Source organism: Mixophyes fleayi, chromosome 3, assembly GCF_038048845.1.
Source record: "Mixophyes fleayi isolate aMixFle1 chromosome 3, aMixFle1.hap1, whole genome shotgun sequence".
Taxonomy (NCBI): Eukaryota; Metazoa; Chordata; class Amphibia; order Anura; family Limnodynastidae; genus Mixophyes; species Mixophyes fleayi.
In genome coordinates, this window is record NC_134404.1 from 197,546,515 (window position 1) to 197,561,981 (window position 15,467).

At 36.1% G+C, this 15,467-nt stretch overlaps 1 protein-coding gene across 1 annotated transcript in view; it reads right to left on the bottom strand.

Annotated features, from left to right (window-relative positions):
* The window catches only part of MAN1A1 (mannosidase alpha class 1A member 1), a 191,747-nt gene that overhangs the window by 16,762 nt on the left and 159,518 nt on the right, over nt 1–15,467 (bottom strand). The window contains exon 8 of the mRNA XM_075202996.1: nt 8,108–8,223. Coding sequence (XP_075059097.1) covers nt 8,108–8,223 — 116 coding nt within the window. The remainder of the gene's footprint in view (nt 1–8,107; nt 8,224–15,467) is intronic.

Sequence of the window (15,467 nt, forward strand, 5' to 3'; positions counted from 1 at the left end):
AAAACATGATTATTCCTACGCACATCATTGTGATACTGATTTTTAAAAAATATATACTTCAAAATAAATGTAGCTCTTCTAGAGAAAACAAATTGCGTTTGGTCTTTTAATAGCTTTATATATAAATGATTAAGCGCAACTAGAGTACTATAGTATGTAGGCAGTCTGACCAAAATGGTGGCAGCTCAGTTATCGGCACCAAGAAATAAGTGACCCATAACACTGCTAACATTTGAATTTAAAGGGACATTAAAACCAACAGGAAATACAAGAAAATCCAATCTCATAAGTTCTAATTAACAATAGCTTGTGAATTGGATCACTGTCCAAAACAGACAATTGTTTCCGATGTTCCTCTCAACCCTAAATGTTTCACATTGCCGTTGTCTCTCTGCAGAGGGCCTGTGAGTTGGACTAAAGAACTCTGATATCATACTCAGGAGTGTTTAATGGAAATTTCCTAAGAGGAAGTGCAGCTGCTGCAATGAGCCTTCAGTGTTTGCTCTAACAGTTAACACTGAGAACAGCCAAGAGGATCTCCTACACAGGAATAGTCAGGAACAAGGGTAAAGTTGACCAATAGTTCAGTTCCCATTGATTTATGCTGGGACATGTGAGCTTGCTACAAACAAATACTTGCTACTGTATTTGACATTTTTCCTGTTTGTGACAATATGAGATTGTTGTTGGGGTTGACGGTTGAAAAGAAAACCTCTTTACTAAACAATGACATGTTTAACATTCTATCAATTACTGCTATGCATAACAACAAAATATATGGCAGTAAATATATTTGCAGTTGATTTAACAAAATTACTACTGTGTAATGACTGCATTTTATTCAGCAATAAGCAATAAACACCAATTATACATATAGCAAGTTAATAATTGTGATAAATGTACTTGTTTCAGGATTAAGCAGCTTACATTTAGAAAAGATGCTGGAGCTTGTTCTTTCGCAATGTGGTTTAGCACAGGAAAGTACATTAATATAATCAATGATATCTCCTTTACTTTAAGTAATCACAGAACAGTAGACTCTTTAATTGAATGCAAATGGTATTGATAATAAAAAAAGTTTGCTACAAAAGGACCATATTGAAAATTGGGACAAGCATCTGTGCTATGCTAATCATTACACTAAAGCCAGATATTCTGGCACCAGTTATGACAAATGAAGCTGTCAAAAAACACAATGCAATCAAATATTTATGTTTTGCATATCAAGCAGTTCCAGACAATACACTAAAACAGACCAGCTACCTCCTGAGTCACCATGGCTTTATGTCATAATTAATTGACGCATGCTGGACACAGATTTTAGAGCATATTGATGAGGGACTGTCATTATAGAAAAAGTCTGTGCCAAGAATGATGACTGCTTAATGAACACATACAGCGTGTGTCGTGAAGATATAGGCCCATTACCTTGCCGAATAATCGTAGCTATTTATCCTGTTTGTAGAACCTGCTCACTTCCAAAAGATGGGGTTATGTGAGCAGAAAGGAACAGTTTCTTTAGAATGGATGGATCAACACTCCATAGCATGCATGAATGATATACTAGCCTGCTTCTTTTTAAACCAATCATACACTCGATTAGGCCACAAAACCATATGCTTTGCACTTTCCACTGCAAAATAGGTTTCTTAATTGCAATGAAGCATGAGAGATCAATCACTAAGTATATAGTCTACAGTTATTACCGTTTAGTTTCCAATGGATTACTGAACTGAGCTACCAGGTGAAAACAAAATATCAAAGAACATAAAAAAGAGTAGAGCAATGGTTCTCAATTGTAATGAATTTAAGGTAGACAATACTGGAAGTCTGGCAATGTCCTCAGCATTATCTGCAAGATCTTGGTAAACCATCATCTATGAATACATAACGCTACAAAGATAAAACAAATTATTTCATGCTAAATTCTTCCAGCTTGGCCAGAGATCGATAAGGAAATATTTGTCTCTCACTGTCCTTTTTCTAAGGAGGTTTCAGATGTTGACTAATTCAATTACATTTGTAACTCAACTTCCAGGATGTGATAAGACTGTGCATATGAAAGGGGAAAATGCTTTAGAGTACAAAAAACAATATATAAGTGGTACGTGTGATCAGCTGAGTATATACAGTGTTGTATATATCTAAAATCACTTTAAAAAGGCATTACACACTTGTTTTTGTTTGGAAAAAAAAAAGTTTATTTTCTTTCTTACAATATAATTTAAAAACAATAGGACTGTGGCTGCAGTATACTGTAGGACTCTGATCAGAGTGACACAGAATTTAAAGTGAGTAATTTCTAACAAGTGTGAATGGTATCACCACATATGCTTCTACATGCAGACTAACTAAATTACAATCTAAATCACCACGTTTCCCACTCCAGCTTCAAAATCTTATCTGTTTTGTTTCCCCAAGTGGAATTTTTGCTCCTGTCCAAACGTTCCCCCTATCCCTGGTGGTGTCCCCAGTGTTTCTTCACTGTCTCAATCGTAAAACCACTGGCGTTACAATGAAATAAAATCACGGTAAACAGATGGCTGGGGACATCTGTCAAAGCGGTAAAATCAAAAATATATCATCAACTTGACTTTGATAAAAGTTGTTCCACAGTTGCTTAGTTACTATGCAGACAATGGACATTTATGTCGACATTAAAGGGTCATTAGGCTGACAAAATAGGAATCAGGAGTCATTTAAATGTATGTTTCAGGGAAGATGTGTATCCATTGGCATCAACAGAAATGCCTTCTGAAATGTAGGTGCCATCAGTAATGTTTATAGGCGTGCAGGCTACCTGGCTCCAGGGATTTGTCCAGTCCTGACTAAAACACTACCTAGTGTGGCAGCAATCTGCTTTGAGGAGGTCGTCTGAATAATAAGGCCGTCTGAATAATAAGGCATTGTTTCAGCTTAACAAGGCAAGTCAGTAGCCTATAATTATCAATAAAAAAATTGCCCATTGCACTGAAGTGTATAACTAACATTTTATTTGTGTGTTTCTCAGACAGGTCTTATTCAACACTAATGCTTGCAAATATATCCACAGACATTTGGGATGTGCAGAATACTGGTTGTTTTCTACGAATATTAACCTACAACAATATTCCTGCGCTGAGCAATAGATAATATGAGATCACAAGAGCAGCTGAGTCAGGTATAGGGTTAATGCCGAACCCTTATATAAACTATAGAAAGAAAAAGAGAGCACCTGACAGTGCTAATAGACAAATAAGATCTGCTAACTTCTCCAATAAATGCAAGCTATAAACTGGGAATGGTATATCCAGTTTTAATATAAGTACATGAACATAAATAGTTAAAAATAAAAACATGCAAACTGCATCGAAAGAGACCGGTCTCACAAGGAAATGAATCAAAAATAATATACAATTAACATAACTGGTGAATTAGAAAATCAGCAGCAATACATTGTAATAATATCCGAAAATATATAGACAGGAATATTCTTGATCTGAAATCTAAAATGATCCGCAATCTGCGAATCACAGGATATATAAGCTGCAATTATGGTCCTAGTAGAAAGGAGTCGTAATCTACAGATAAATGTACATAGTCATTTAGTATTGAAGTAGACCAATTTAGTTTAATACCCGTATTTGGGAAGGTTGTTAATCAGAGTCGGCTAATATCCATCACTATAAGCACACTCAATGAGTGATTTGAAAATGTTATTAGTAACGCTTGATAGTCAAATGAAAAGAGGAGCTTTTAACAATCGTATGAACAGAATATCCTCCAATGATGATATTAAAAGTCATCTCACAAAGCATCACAAATGGTTGAGAGGAATGGACAGGCAGATCTTGGTCATACCGTAATGGTCACACATATATAAATAATGAGTGGTATAGTGTATCACTCTATATTCCAAATGTCCCGATTAACTATTCACCAGTTATGTTAATTTTATATTATTTTAGATTTATTTTCTTGTGAGACCAGTCTCTTTCGATGCTATGCGTATGTTTTTATTTTTAACTATTTATATTCATGTACTTATATTAATACTGGATATATCATTCCCAGTTAATAGCTTGCATTTGTTGGAGGAGTTAGGACCTGCTATTTCTCTATTAGCATTGTCAGGTGCTCTCTTTTTCTTAGGTTAATATTAGTGCGTGTCTGTGCAGTAGAAATCAGACTACTTTTCACTATGGTAGGGACTGCTGTGTATGACTAAACATACATAATATGAAAGGATAGGGGAGATATGTGTTTGGATTAACGTATATAATGAATAAACAAATTTAAAAAAGAAAAATACACACCTTAAACACTTATGGACAGATTCAATTGGCCACAATGTCGCGCATTTTTACCATTATTTCTGTAAGGAAAAAGTCTGCGCTAGGTGTCTCGTCGCTCTTCCGGAGGCACCTCACACAGATTTTTTTTTTACAATTGAATTCCCCCCTAATGTACTTTATTGGACTTCGGACGTTAGGATAAAGAAAATTCAGTTTCTTGAGTAAATGCTAAAAAAAAATAAAAAATAAAAGAATAAGTCACTGGGTTTGATTAATTGTAGGCAAGTCCATGTAAGTGCTTACAATAGGCTGCCATTAAATAGGTGAACATAACTTACGTGAGGGATAACCTGTGGGAACTCTCAAGGGCTAACTTAAAAGTCTAATAATGTTTGTTCTTCCAGGAGAAATATATCTGCCTATCGAACAACAATGAAAATGAGCCAGGAAAGTTGTAGAGAGATAAGTAGACAGTCTTTATGTGCAATAATTGTAAGCGTACAACAGATATATGGCATTAATGAAAGCCTATAATGAAGCATTCCAACATTCTGCAGGCAGAAAATACTTAGTTTTCTCTTTATTGCAGTGGGAATTTATTGTTTTATGGCTATATCTATCAGCTCTGCAGCAATGAGCAAAAACAAGTGTAAATATCACATAACCCAATGAAGAACAGCCACTTTATTAACCTTTATTTATATCTTTATTTTTACAGTAATCTAGAAACAAGAGCACAATAGAACAAAACAAAATAATAATAACAGTTATATAGTAAAAGGTATTGTGGCAAAACTTTCTTCATCACAACAATTCCTATAAGGAAATAATAGAATGCGCCTTAAAAAAAATAAAAAATACAAAGTTTCCCCGTAATCAATTTCTGCAGATTAAAAGCAATGTTTTGTCAAACTATGAATAGCACCAGAATGAAAGATTCTAGCAAGCAATATCTTATTCTGCAAGCAAATGTACATAAGTTTCAAAAATTGACCAATATCAGATCATTTTGGAGCAGCACAGAATCTATAGGGTGATTTTTGACCATTTTTTTTTTTTTAAAAGGGGAGTTTGACTAGGGTTCAATCAGCTTTTTGTTGCTATTCTTCATCTCTTGTGCCTCCTAGTGCAATATGTTTTTGAAGAGGGTGGCGCTACATCAACCTAGAGCCAATACAATGACTATTACTTCCAACTTGTTAAAGAATACTGACCTATGAGAACTATGATACGAGACAAAAAAAGCCTGTAATGTATACCTCCCAACTGTCTGGATTTGAGGGCTGCAAAAGTAGATGGAGTTTTCTTTGTGTTTTATTTTAATCTGTACATTTGTGGACGGAGTTTGGTGACTGGGTTTATTTTGTCCTGGTTTTGGGAATCTAAATGTTCTGAGGTATGGTAATGTGAGCAAGTTCCAACACTCACTACAGATATGAAACATAACTGAGAAGCTTCCGGAAATACAGACAGGTAAATACTGCATATTGAAGACAAGCATTTAAGAAAACAAAATGCAGAAGGATGAAGGAAAATAATGCCAAACCATGAAGCCTGTCAGATCCTATTTAAGCCCGTCACTAGGAATAAAAGATAGAAGCCACTCAGTAGCAGAACGATCTTTAACGAACCAAAACCATCTAAAAGAATTCATAGAATATTGGTGCCCAACAGTGAGGACTTCGACACATCTGAAATGATTACTTCAGTGTGTTTTCCATTTCAGAGACAGGATTGCATAAGGTGGTTAGTTTAAAGCAAGTCAAGCGCATAAACTAATCATAGATCACAAATATGGTTCTCTCTGGTGTCTATATAAGGAATAAAAGTTAAATAGAATAGGCCAAAAATGTGCTCAAAACAACAGCCAGTTCCTACAAAGCTTAATTCAAAACATATTATTAAATGACTGACAAGGGGCTAATTCCCACGTTCAATCTTAGTGCAACACTTTGAAATGAAATCTATGATGATGAACAATTTGGCAACATGCATACACTATATTTGTTTCCATTTTGCCCAACTAGTAGATTTTAAAATGTGACTTTACAAAAATTTCCTCAGGCAGTTACCCGCTGGAGTTAAAAATGCATGTCAGACGCAATGAAAAACATAAGACTATGTTAAAATAAAGCCCATTCTATTCTGTGTGTCGATACCAATTTGGGCTCACACTTGCATCGGTGCGTCACTTGTTTTGAACACTGCTTGTACCGTTTCATTGTGTCCAAAAGCATGTCAACATGCTCGCAGAAAACCATCCATGTCTATGAAACACATTGGGCCTGATTCATTATAGAAAGAAAGCAAGAAAATGAGTAACTTTGAACCTTGGCAACAACATGTTACAATGCAAGGGGGGCAAATGAGTTTATTATTTTACACAAGGAAAAAACTGGCTGTTTTTTCAAGTAGGACGCAAATACTTAATAGCTTTAGTTTTACACTGATATTAAAGGTTGATCTAGGACATGCTCCACCCCAATTATAAATCTGTCCTCATATTTGAACTTTTCCTCCCCCTCCAATATATCATGGTTTTGCCAAAGTCACTCATTTTTTTTTGCTTTATTTTCCTTAATGAATAAGGCCCATTGTGTACATACTCAACAGCGGTTTACATAATAATTTGCTGTACTGTTCCCATTGATGGCTTTGGTTCACTCATTCATATAATGTGGTATGCATGTGAATGAGCCATAACCATCAATTGAGCTGCACAACACAGGTGGTAATTGTTTTTCCCTGACATCAGAGATTCAGCTGGGAGTCCCAGAGATCCCCCCTTCACTGCCAGCAAACCACATCACAGCTAGTGTGGGGAAACTGTCTTTGATTGGTTGAGCAGCTAAGGTGAGCCCTGGTCAATTGAGCCTACTCCTTCTGCAGCAGTGCTGCAAAATAAGCAGTTCGTGTCATCTTTTGGTTTTGCCTATTTTTTTTTTTTTTAAATCCTGTTGATTAAAATAAGATTTTCCTGTGCATTCAGCTATGGATTAACAAAAACAAAACAAAAAACTGTTTTGGCGTTCCCTTCTGGGTTACAAACTAAGCAAATTTCCTTTTGGACAAATCTGCAAGAACTCCCAATTGATTGTGGCAGGGTATTGGGGAGTACTTTATTTAATAATACTTCACATTTTATACTATATTTGTAAAATGGGCTGAGGTTTTAGGGACCACTTAACATTGTACTCAGAACACTAGGATGGCCAAATTGCCAAATCAGTGGGTTCTCACTTTCTCTATTACTCCAGGGAGCAAGAGCCCAGAAGCGCCAAAAAGATAGCTTTTTTTTGCCTGCCTTACGGCGTTAAATAGAGCTTTGGTGCTGACCATACTGGTGTTGGCTCACACTATGACAGGTTGTGAGTTTACCTGTTATAGTGTGACAAACTTCACAAGGGTAACACCAGGCTGTATAGTGCTGGTTCTATTTACTTACCAGCAGACCTTTGCCTATTCATTTCAATACATTAGTAATTTCAATGGGGTTTCTATATACTGGAAATCCTATTGAAATAAATTGGAAAAGCTTTGTGCAGCAAGTGCATGTGAATACGACCAGCATGTACTAACCGTGGGTACGCTACCACATATCAAACATGTCGTTTTCACTCCAGAACTAGCCATAAACATGTCTATCTACACACCTGATTTTATTAATAATGTAAATAAACACTTAGTTATGTAATACCTAATTATATCACCTTTATTATGTATTGAATTTTGTTTTTAATGTTTATTTTTTTGCTACTTGACATCTGATTGGACAGACTATATGTAGCAAAATTAAAATACCAGCTTTTTATGGAAAAGATGTTTTTATTTACCTGAACAGCGTCATAATACAGCTTCTTGGCTTCTTCATCAGTCTTGTCTGACATTAGCCATGCCTTTAGCAAGTATTCATAGAAGCTATCTCCAAGTCCTCCCACGGACACATGATCTGAAAGAAAGAGTGCAAATAAAGGTCAGCAAGACAAAACAATTATAATAGTCCCTTAAATTGAAAAAAACGAAATCTAACATCTTTCCACCCTGTAGATTTATGGGTTATGTCAGCTTCTGTACACTCAGATAAAGTAACATGCAAAAGGGGAAAAACAGATATGTGTAGTAGTCCAAAATTTGCACCATTTGATGGGAGTAACTGAGTAAGTATGGGGGTGTTGCTTGTTAAGTGCAGGCTCAATGTATGAATGCACCTACCTATGAACCCTCATGCAAAAACATGATTTTATTTTGCAGAACGAGATTTAAATGATCTCTAAGAAGTGGAGAAGACATATATAGCGGAAGTTCCCCGTTTTGAAGGACGCCAGCATTTTACTCCCCACATAGAGAGATGAAATACAGGTAAAGTCATGGTACACTGGAGTCATCCTATTCTTTCAATGGGACATCCGTTTTGGAGAAAAGTCTATTATAACCAATGCAAAAAAATCATTCAAAAGCACAATAGTGAAATATGGAAGAAGGAAGAGACTCATTAATTAATTCAAAACATAAGTGAGGCTAATAAAGCCTTATTATAGGAGAACTGAAAAGCTTACTCAGTAAAGGGGGTGGTTCTAAAATGGCAGGATGAACTGTCACTTGATGTTATCAGTATCTTCAAAGTACAAATTTCCACACAGATACGCAACCCCACAAAACTAGGCATAAATCGATTTCTTAGGGCAGTTCCAAAAAATTGGCTGTGAATTTCCACTTATGACTGTGCTATGAATTAAGCCCATTTAAACAAACAGAGCATCGCTGAGCTTTTCCACTTCTGGAAATGACTTATTAAAATAAAAAATGTAACAAAGGCTTTGCCTAAACTCGCTGCTTCATTACACTGTGCAAATATATATGATTGTGCTTTATAAGTGCTTTTGATGTGTACAGATAGTGCTCCAAACATATGCATCTTAGAGAACTTCAAATGCAGCTTTGAGTATTCAACCACAGACCCTATTGTGGAATCTAGAACATGTCATTTAAACTGCACTACTGTGGCAATACCGACAAGCCGTGTATATGTTTTTATTGATGGACAATGTTGCTTCTTCATTGACTGACTACAGTATCATGGCAGACTCATTTGGTAAGCCTCTTGATCATCATTGCCCTTAATAACATTGTACGACATGCTTATTATAACACTGCCAATACAGTCAAACAACTGCAAGATGCTACATTCTAGCTATTTGTTCCCTTTTTTAATTTTTGTCATTAAAAGAAACTGCCTACACACATTCAATAGTATGCGGCCTGCAAATCCACTAGGAGTCTGTGATTTAATTCTCAACAAATATTCATAGAGCTGAACATAACATTAAGGGGCATATTCCATTAGCTTTGCGGTCCACGGCTTTGCGCATAAAGTGACAATATGGTACTGCAACATCGCGGATTTCCCTTTGCAACCCTATGGGGTGAGCATGGAAATCTGCGATGTTGCGGAATCGGGACTCGTGCAGCCACGCGTAATCACGTACCGCAAAGCTAATTGAATATGCCCCTAAGTATGAGTTCCTACGAATACTGGCTCAGTCCACAAAAATATGGCAGTTGATTTTTATTCACTTGCTTATATAATTCAAATTTGAAGACTGAACAACAGTTTTCCAAATGAAAAGTCCTTTCCATATATTGCTGGATTTTTAAAAAATGTTTTATTTTATACATTACTTTTGTGATCAATTACATTCTTCTGCTGTTGAAGGTGGCATAAGACTGTTACTGCATGTTGGGGAGCTTTGGTAAAAAACAAAACAAAACCTGATATAGTTTTAGAGGTTTTCCTTAAAAGGCTACACTGTCAGCAGAAGGCAGTGTAAACAGTACAGACTACAGGATGTGTCATTTTCATAAACAATTTTGTAAGAAAGTCGATAGCATTAAAGTATAATTTTTTTTATTATATTATACTGCAAAAACAAGAACTCATTTGGCAGTAAAGTGCATACAGTCACACTTGGCAGACTGTTGTGATTGCTGACAAATTACAATACTAATTTCCAGTGATCCTATGGATCAAGAGTCTACAAAGGTAAGCAGTTTCAGAACACACGAACATAAGAATACACTTCTTCACAACCGCAGAGAAAAGAACACAAAGTACAAAATAAATACATAATTTTAACTGCAATTTATCACAAACTGTCCTACTGTAATAAACTTATGGGCACTACACTACGGTAATTACAAATCCCAAAATGTCCTTTGAACAGCGCTAAGAAATTATTAATTGCATAACAAATACTTTTTTTTAATCTATCAAAAGTTCCTAAATAAGTCACTACATGTTCCTGGCAAGACAAATGTTCAACTCTAAGCATATCCATTAATTTTTTTTAAACAATTAAAACAAACACATTAAAGTAATCGATCATTAGCAGACATCCAATTTGAATTACTTAACAGGTACAAATTAAAATCAATAGAATGGCAGCACAATTGCAAATGAAACAAACATAAAAGAAAGCTACTAAATCAGCTGTGATGATGGAAAACACAGAGCAAATTCTGAGTGTAACAGTCCCTGGAAGAAATGTAATTTAACTTGAGGGCGATTAGCAATCTGCAAATCGCATGTGAAAAGGCATATAAAATGCTATCTGTTTGCTAAAAGATTGCTATTGTTACACTGGGGGTTGATATACGCTGGCCTTTTACCAATCATTTCAATGAAGTCTGAAATGAAGGAGAGAATCCACAAATTAAAAATAAAATTGGGCAATGTGGTTCCACCTACAAATTCCTTAACCAACTCCAGAGGATGGGACCCCCCTGTTAAAGCAGTACCAACCCAGGTTGATAAGCACAAGGCTGGTGCCTCTATGGAAAGAAAAAAAAAAAAGGAGAAAAAGAAAAAATAGCATGCAGGGTGTTTTTATTTCCCCAAAAATTATTTTTTACACTTGTGTCTGAGTTTTATTTAAATTTTTTCCTTGGTACACTACAAGTCCCAGCGGGTGCCAGGGAATGCTGAAGCGAGTAGCGCAAAAAGCGCTAGCATGCCCAAAGACTTATTGGCAGCCTGGGCATGCAGAGACCTTGAGACCTGCAGTACACCAGGGACAAAATGGATCTTCTTGAAGGGGGGCAGGATCTGCATTTTTTCTCACTAGGGAATCAAGCCTGGGGATTATGGCAGAGAGGCTCCACGCTGAAGGTTTCCTTAAATTTGCTAGTACCAGTCTAGGCTGGTATTGCCATTTTAAATCTAGTGTCGACATTTTGAATGTTTACTTTACAACACTGTACACATTTTAAATGTAGACAATTTAACGGTGTCAACAATATGAACATGTAGTCACACAATGTTTCCATATAATCATATGTTAGTTGTCTATCACATGTTACACACACGCGCGATTATGCATTATCGCAGTTTTCTTTCTTTCCAAAGGCTCCGAAACAGTACTGATTAAGAATCTGAATAAGGAACCAAACTAAACTAAAAATAAAAAAGCACCCCTTACTAGGGATTACCAGGCCCTTGTGTACTTTTTCAGAGCAGACCTGAAGAGTCCTTGTGCTGTCACTTGTTCATTATGCACCTGGACTGAAAATGACAATCACTTTTTGACACTGTGCTGACCTGTGAGAAATCACTACCTTGGTAAGAGAAATGGGCCAAGGGAAGTCACCCCTTATCTCGGTGGCCAAATCAAAGGAAGCAACAATGGGACCCTCCAGATCCTCTCCTCCCGGGAGACGAGAAAAAAACCCTTAATGGGGATATGAACTGTTTTTACTGCCTATACTCATCCGACTAGGATTATGTGTGTGTGTCTCTGTCTGTGTGCATGATATAGATATAGAGAGAGATAGATACACACACACACACACACACACACACACACATATATATATATATATATACATATACATATATATACATATATATATACACATATATATACATATATATATATACATATATATGCATACATATATACAGCAGGTGAAATAAGTATTGCGGGTGAAATAAGTATTGAACATCAACATTATTCTTAGTAAATATATATTTCATGTGGCTATTGTAATGAAATTTACACCAAATGTCAGCAACAACCCTTGCAATCCGCACATGCAAAGAAATCAAATCATATATGTCTATAAATTAAGTTTTGTGCAATAATGTGAAATGACACAGGAAAAAAAGTATTGAACACATGAAGAAAGGGAGGTGCATAAAGGCATAGAAAGCCAAGAGACCAGCTGAAATCTATCAGTAATTAGAAAGCAATCCTGCCAGCTGGTTCAGCCACAACTGATGGCCTATAAAAAGGTGTCTCATTACGAAAGTGTCACACAAGAAACATCTCATGATAGGTAAAAGCAAAGAGCTCTCTCAAGACCTTTGTAACCTTATTGTTGCAAAACATACTGATGGCATTGATTACAGAAGGATCTCTAAACTGCTGAATGTTCCAGTGAGCACTGTTAGGGCCATAATCCGAAAGTGTAAAGAACATAATTTCACCATAAACCAGCCACGACCAGATGCACTTTGCAAGGATGCGAGTGAGTTCTCTGTACAGCGCTGCAGAATTAGTGGCGCTATATAAGTAGATGATGACGATTTCTGATAGAATAGTGAAAAAATTATCAGAAAAGTTGTCCAATAACAAAGGACCACTTGTGGAGAGCTTCAGAAAGACCTGGAATTAGCAGGTACAACTGTTTCACAGAAAACAATAAGTAATGCACTCAACCGCCATGGCCTGTATGCACACTCACCATGCAAGACTCCTTTGCTGAAAAAAAAACATGTTGAAGCTCGTTTAAAGTTTGCTGCACAACTTTTGGACAAGCCTGTGAAACACTGGGAGAATATAGTGTGGTCAGATGAGAGGAAAATTAAATTTTTCGGATGCCATAATACACACCATGTTTGGAGGAGAAATGGCACTGCACATCCCCCCAAATCCACCATACCAACAGTGAAGTTTGGAGGTGCACATGGCATACTCTTAATAAAAATCTGCCGCCATCTACCAGGAAGCTGAAGATGAAACGAGGGTGGACATTTCAGCAAGACAATGATCCCAAACACACAGCCAAGGACACTCTAAATTGGTTTCAGGCAAACAAAATATAGCTGCTTGAATGGCCAAGTCAATCACCTGACTTGAATCCAATTGAAAATCTATGGAAAGAGCTAAAGAGTTCATAGAAGAAGCCCACGGAACCTTCAAGATTTGAAGACCATTTGCCTTGAAGAATGGGGCAAAATCACACCTGAGCAATGCATGCGACTAGTTTCTCCATACAGGAAGCGTCTTGAAGCTGTCATTACCAACAAAAGCTTTTGTACAAAGTATTAAATAAATTTCAGGAAGCTTGTTCAATACTTTTTTCCTGTGTCATTTCACATTACACAAAAAACTTAATTTATGGACATCTATGGGTTTGATTTCTTAGCATGTCTGGATTGCAAAGGATGTTGCCGACATTTGGTGTAAATTTCATACAATAGCCACATTAAACATATATTTACTGAGAAAAATGTTGATGTGTTCAATACTTATTTCACCCGCTGTATACATATACATACACACACACTAGCAGGGTCACCAAGCACTGTGCAGGTCGGATTTGTAATTTGTAGCAGTTTTTATAGATTTTATGCTATTTAGAAAATAAGATTTGTTGCTTTGTCGCTTTCTGGCGAGGTTTCCAAAAGCCAAACAATTGTTTACAACCAAAAAAATTACGTTTTACATTTTTAAATATTTGTCGCTCTGTGGTCTAATAGGTTACTTTTTCGATACTTGGCAGCTTTACCTTGAGAGCTGTGGAAGATATTTGCCAAATGTTATAATATATACATACGTATATACATATACACAGACACACACACACACACACACACACACACACACATATACATACACATATATTACTCAAGGGAAGGTATAAATGAGACAAACTTTGCCATAAGGACTCTCTTGCCAAGATGGGGGGTGGGAATTTTGGGTAAGGCTGTGTGAGAAAGGAGGCATTTTCTTGATTGATACTCCTGTTCTTAACATCCAGGGAGAAGATTTGATCAATTATTCACAAATGATGCAGTCGGATCAAACGGGAGCACCTGGTTGCAAGTGATAGCCTGTATTTTTTCCTTTTTTCATTAAAATGGTAAAGATTTTTGCATGACTTGTGCTAGTCTATTCTAATTTACGTTGCAATTGTGGATCTATAATGGTATATACACACACACAATATATCTATACACACACACATATATTATAATATATATATATATATATATATATATATATATATATATATATATATATATATATATATATATATATACACATACACACATACATACATACACACACACACATATACATACACATACACACCTCTCGCTCTATTAGACGTACAACAGCATATAAAATGCAGGCGCTGCTTTAGTACCAACCCAACTGACACTTAGGAAATGTGCTCTTAAACAACATACACAATTAGTGCATATAGATATGTTGGGAAAGTTGAGTTCAACAGGAGGTAGAACTCTGTATTCAAAAAATGCAAGAATTGTTAAACACAAAATTCACACTTTACTTGAATGACCATGGACAGAATCCACATGAAATCCTTAAAAAAAAAAAAAAAAAAAAGGTGAAGGGCCAATAACTAGACATCAGATAAACAGTGACATTCAGGTGATTAATATTTTACACAGTATACTGACTATATTGATGTTAAGCAAGTAGTCTAGTGTTTGGGAACGGTTTTGTTTAAGAAACAAAACATCTATTTGTCCCTTGGTTACTGGACTGAAGACAGAAGCATTTCTACTGAGGTAACCGTATTATGAATAGAGATATATATTTAAGAGAAACAAAGAGTGAACAAGGGCACAAAAGTTGTATTGTTCAAGCTCTGTATTTTTTAAGCCCTCTATAGTGATGTGCCATGTGTGACTCATTATTTGTGAGCACATACAGGCAGAATTGCTTTAGAATTTCTTGTTACTGTTCAAGAACATCATTCAAGGGAAGTAGTTTTTACAGGCTGGGAATCTAAGGATCTTTTTTTTCTACCAAATACAACTCTCCTGACCCCTAAAGTTCATTTACATTCAAGATACATTACATACAACTACCCCCCCCATACCTCCTCTCAAACTATCTTTGAAAAGCCCAATAAAAAAAAGTTACATAGTTCTGGACTAGATAC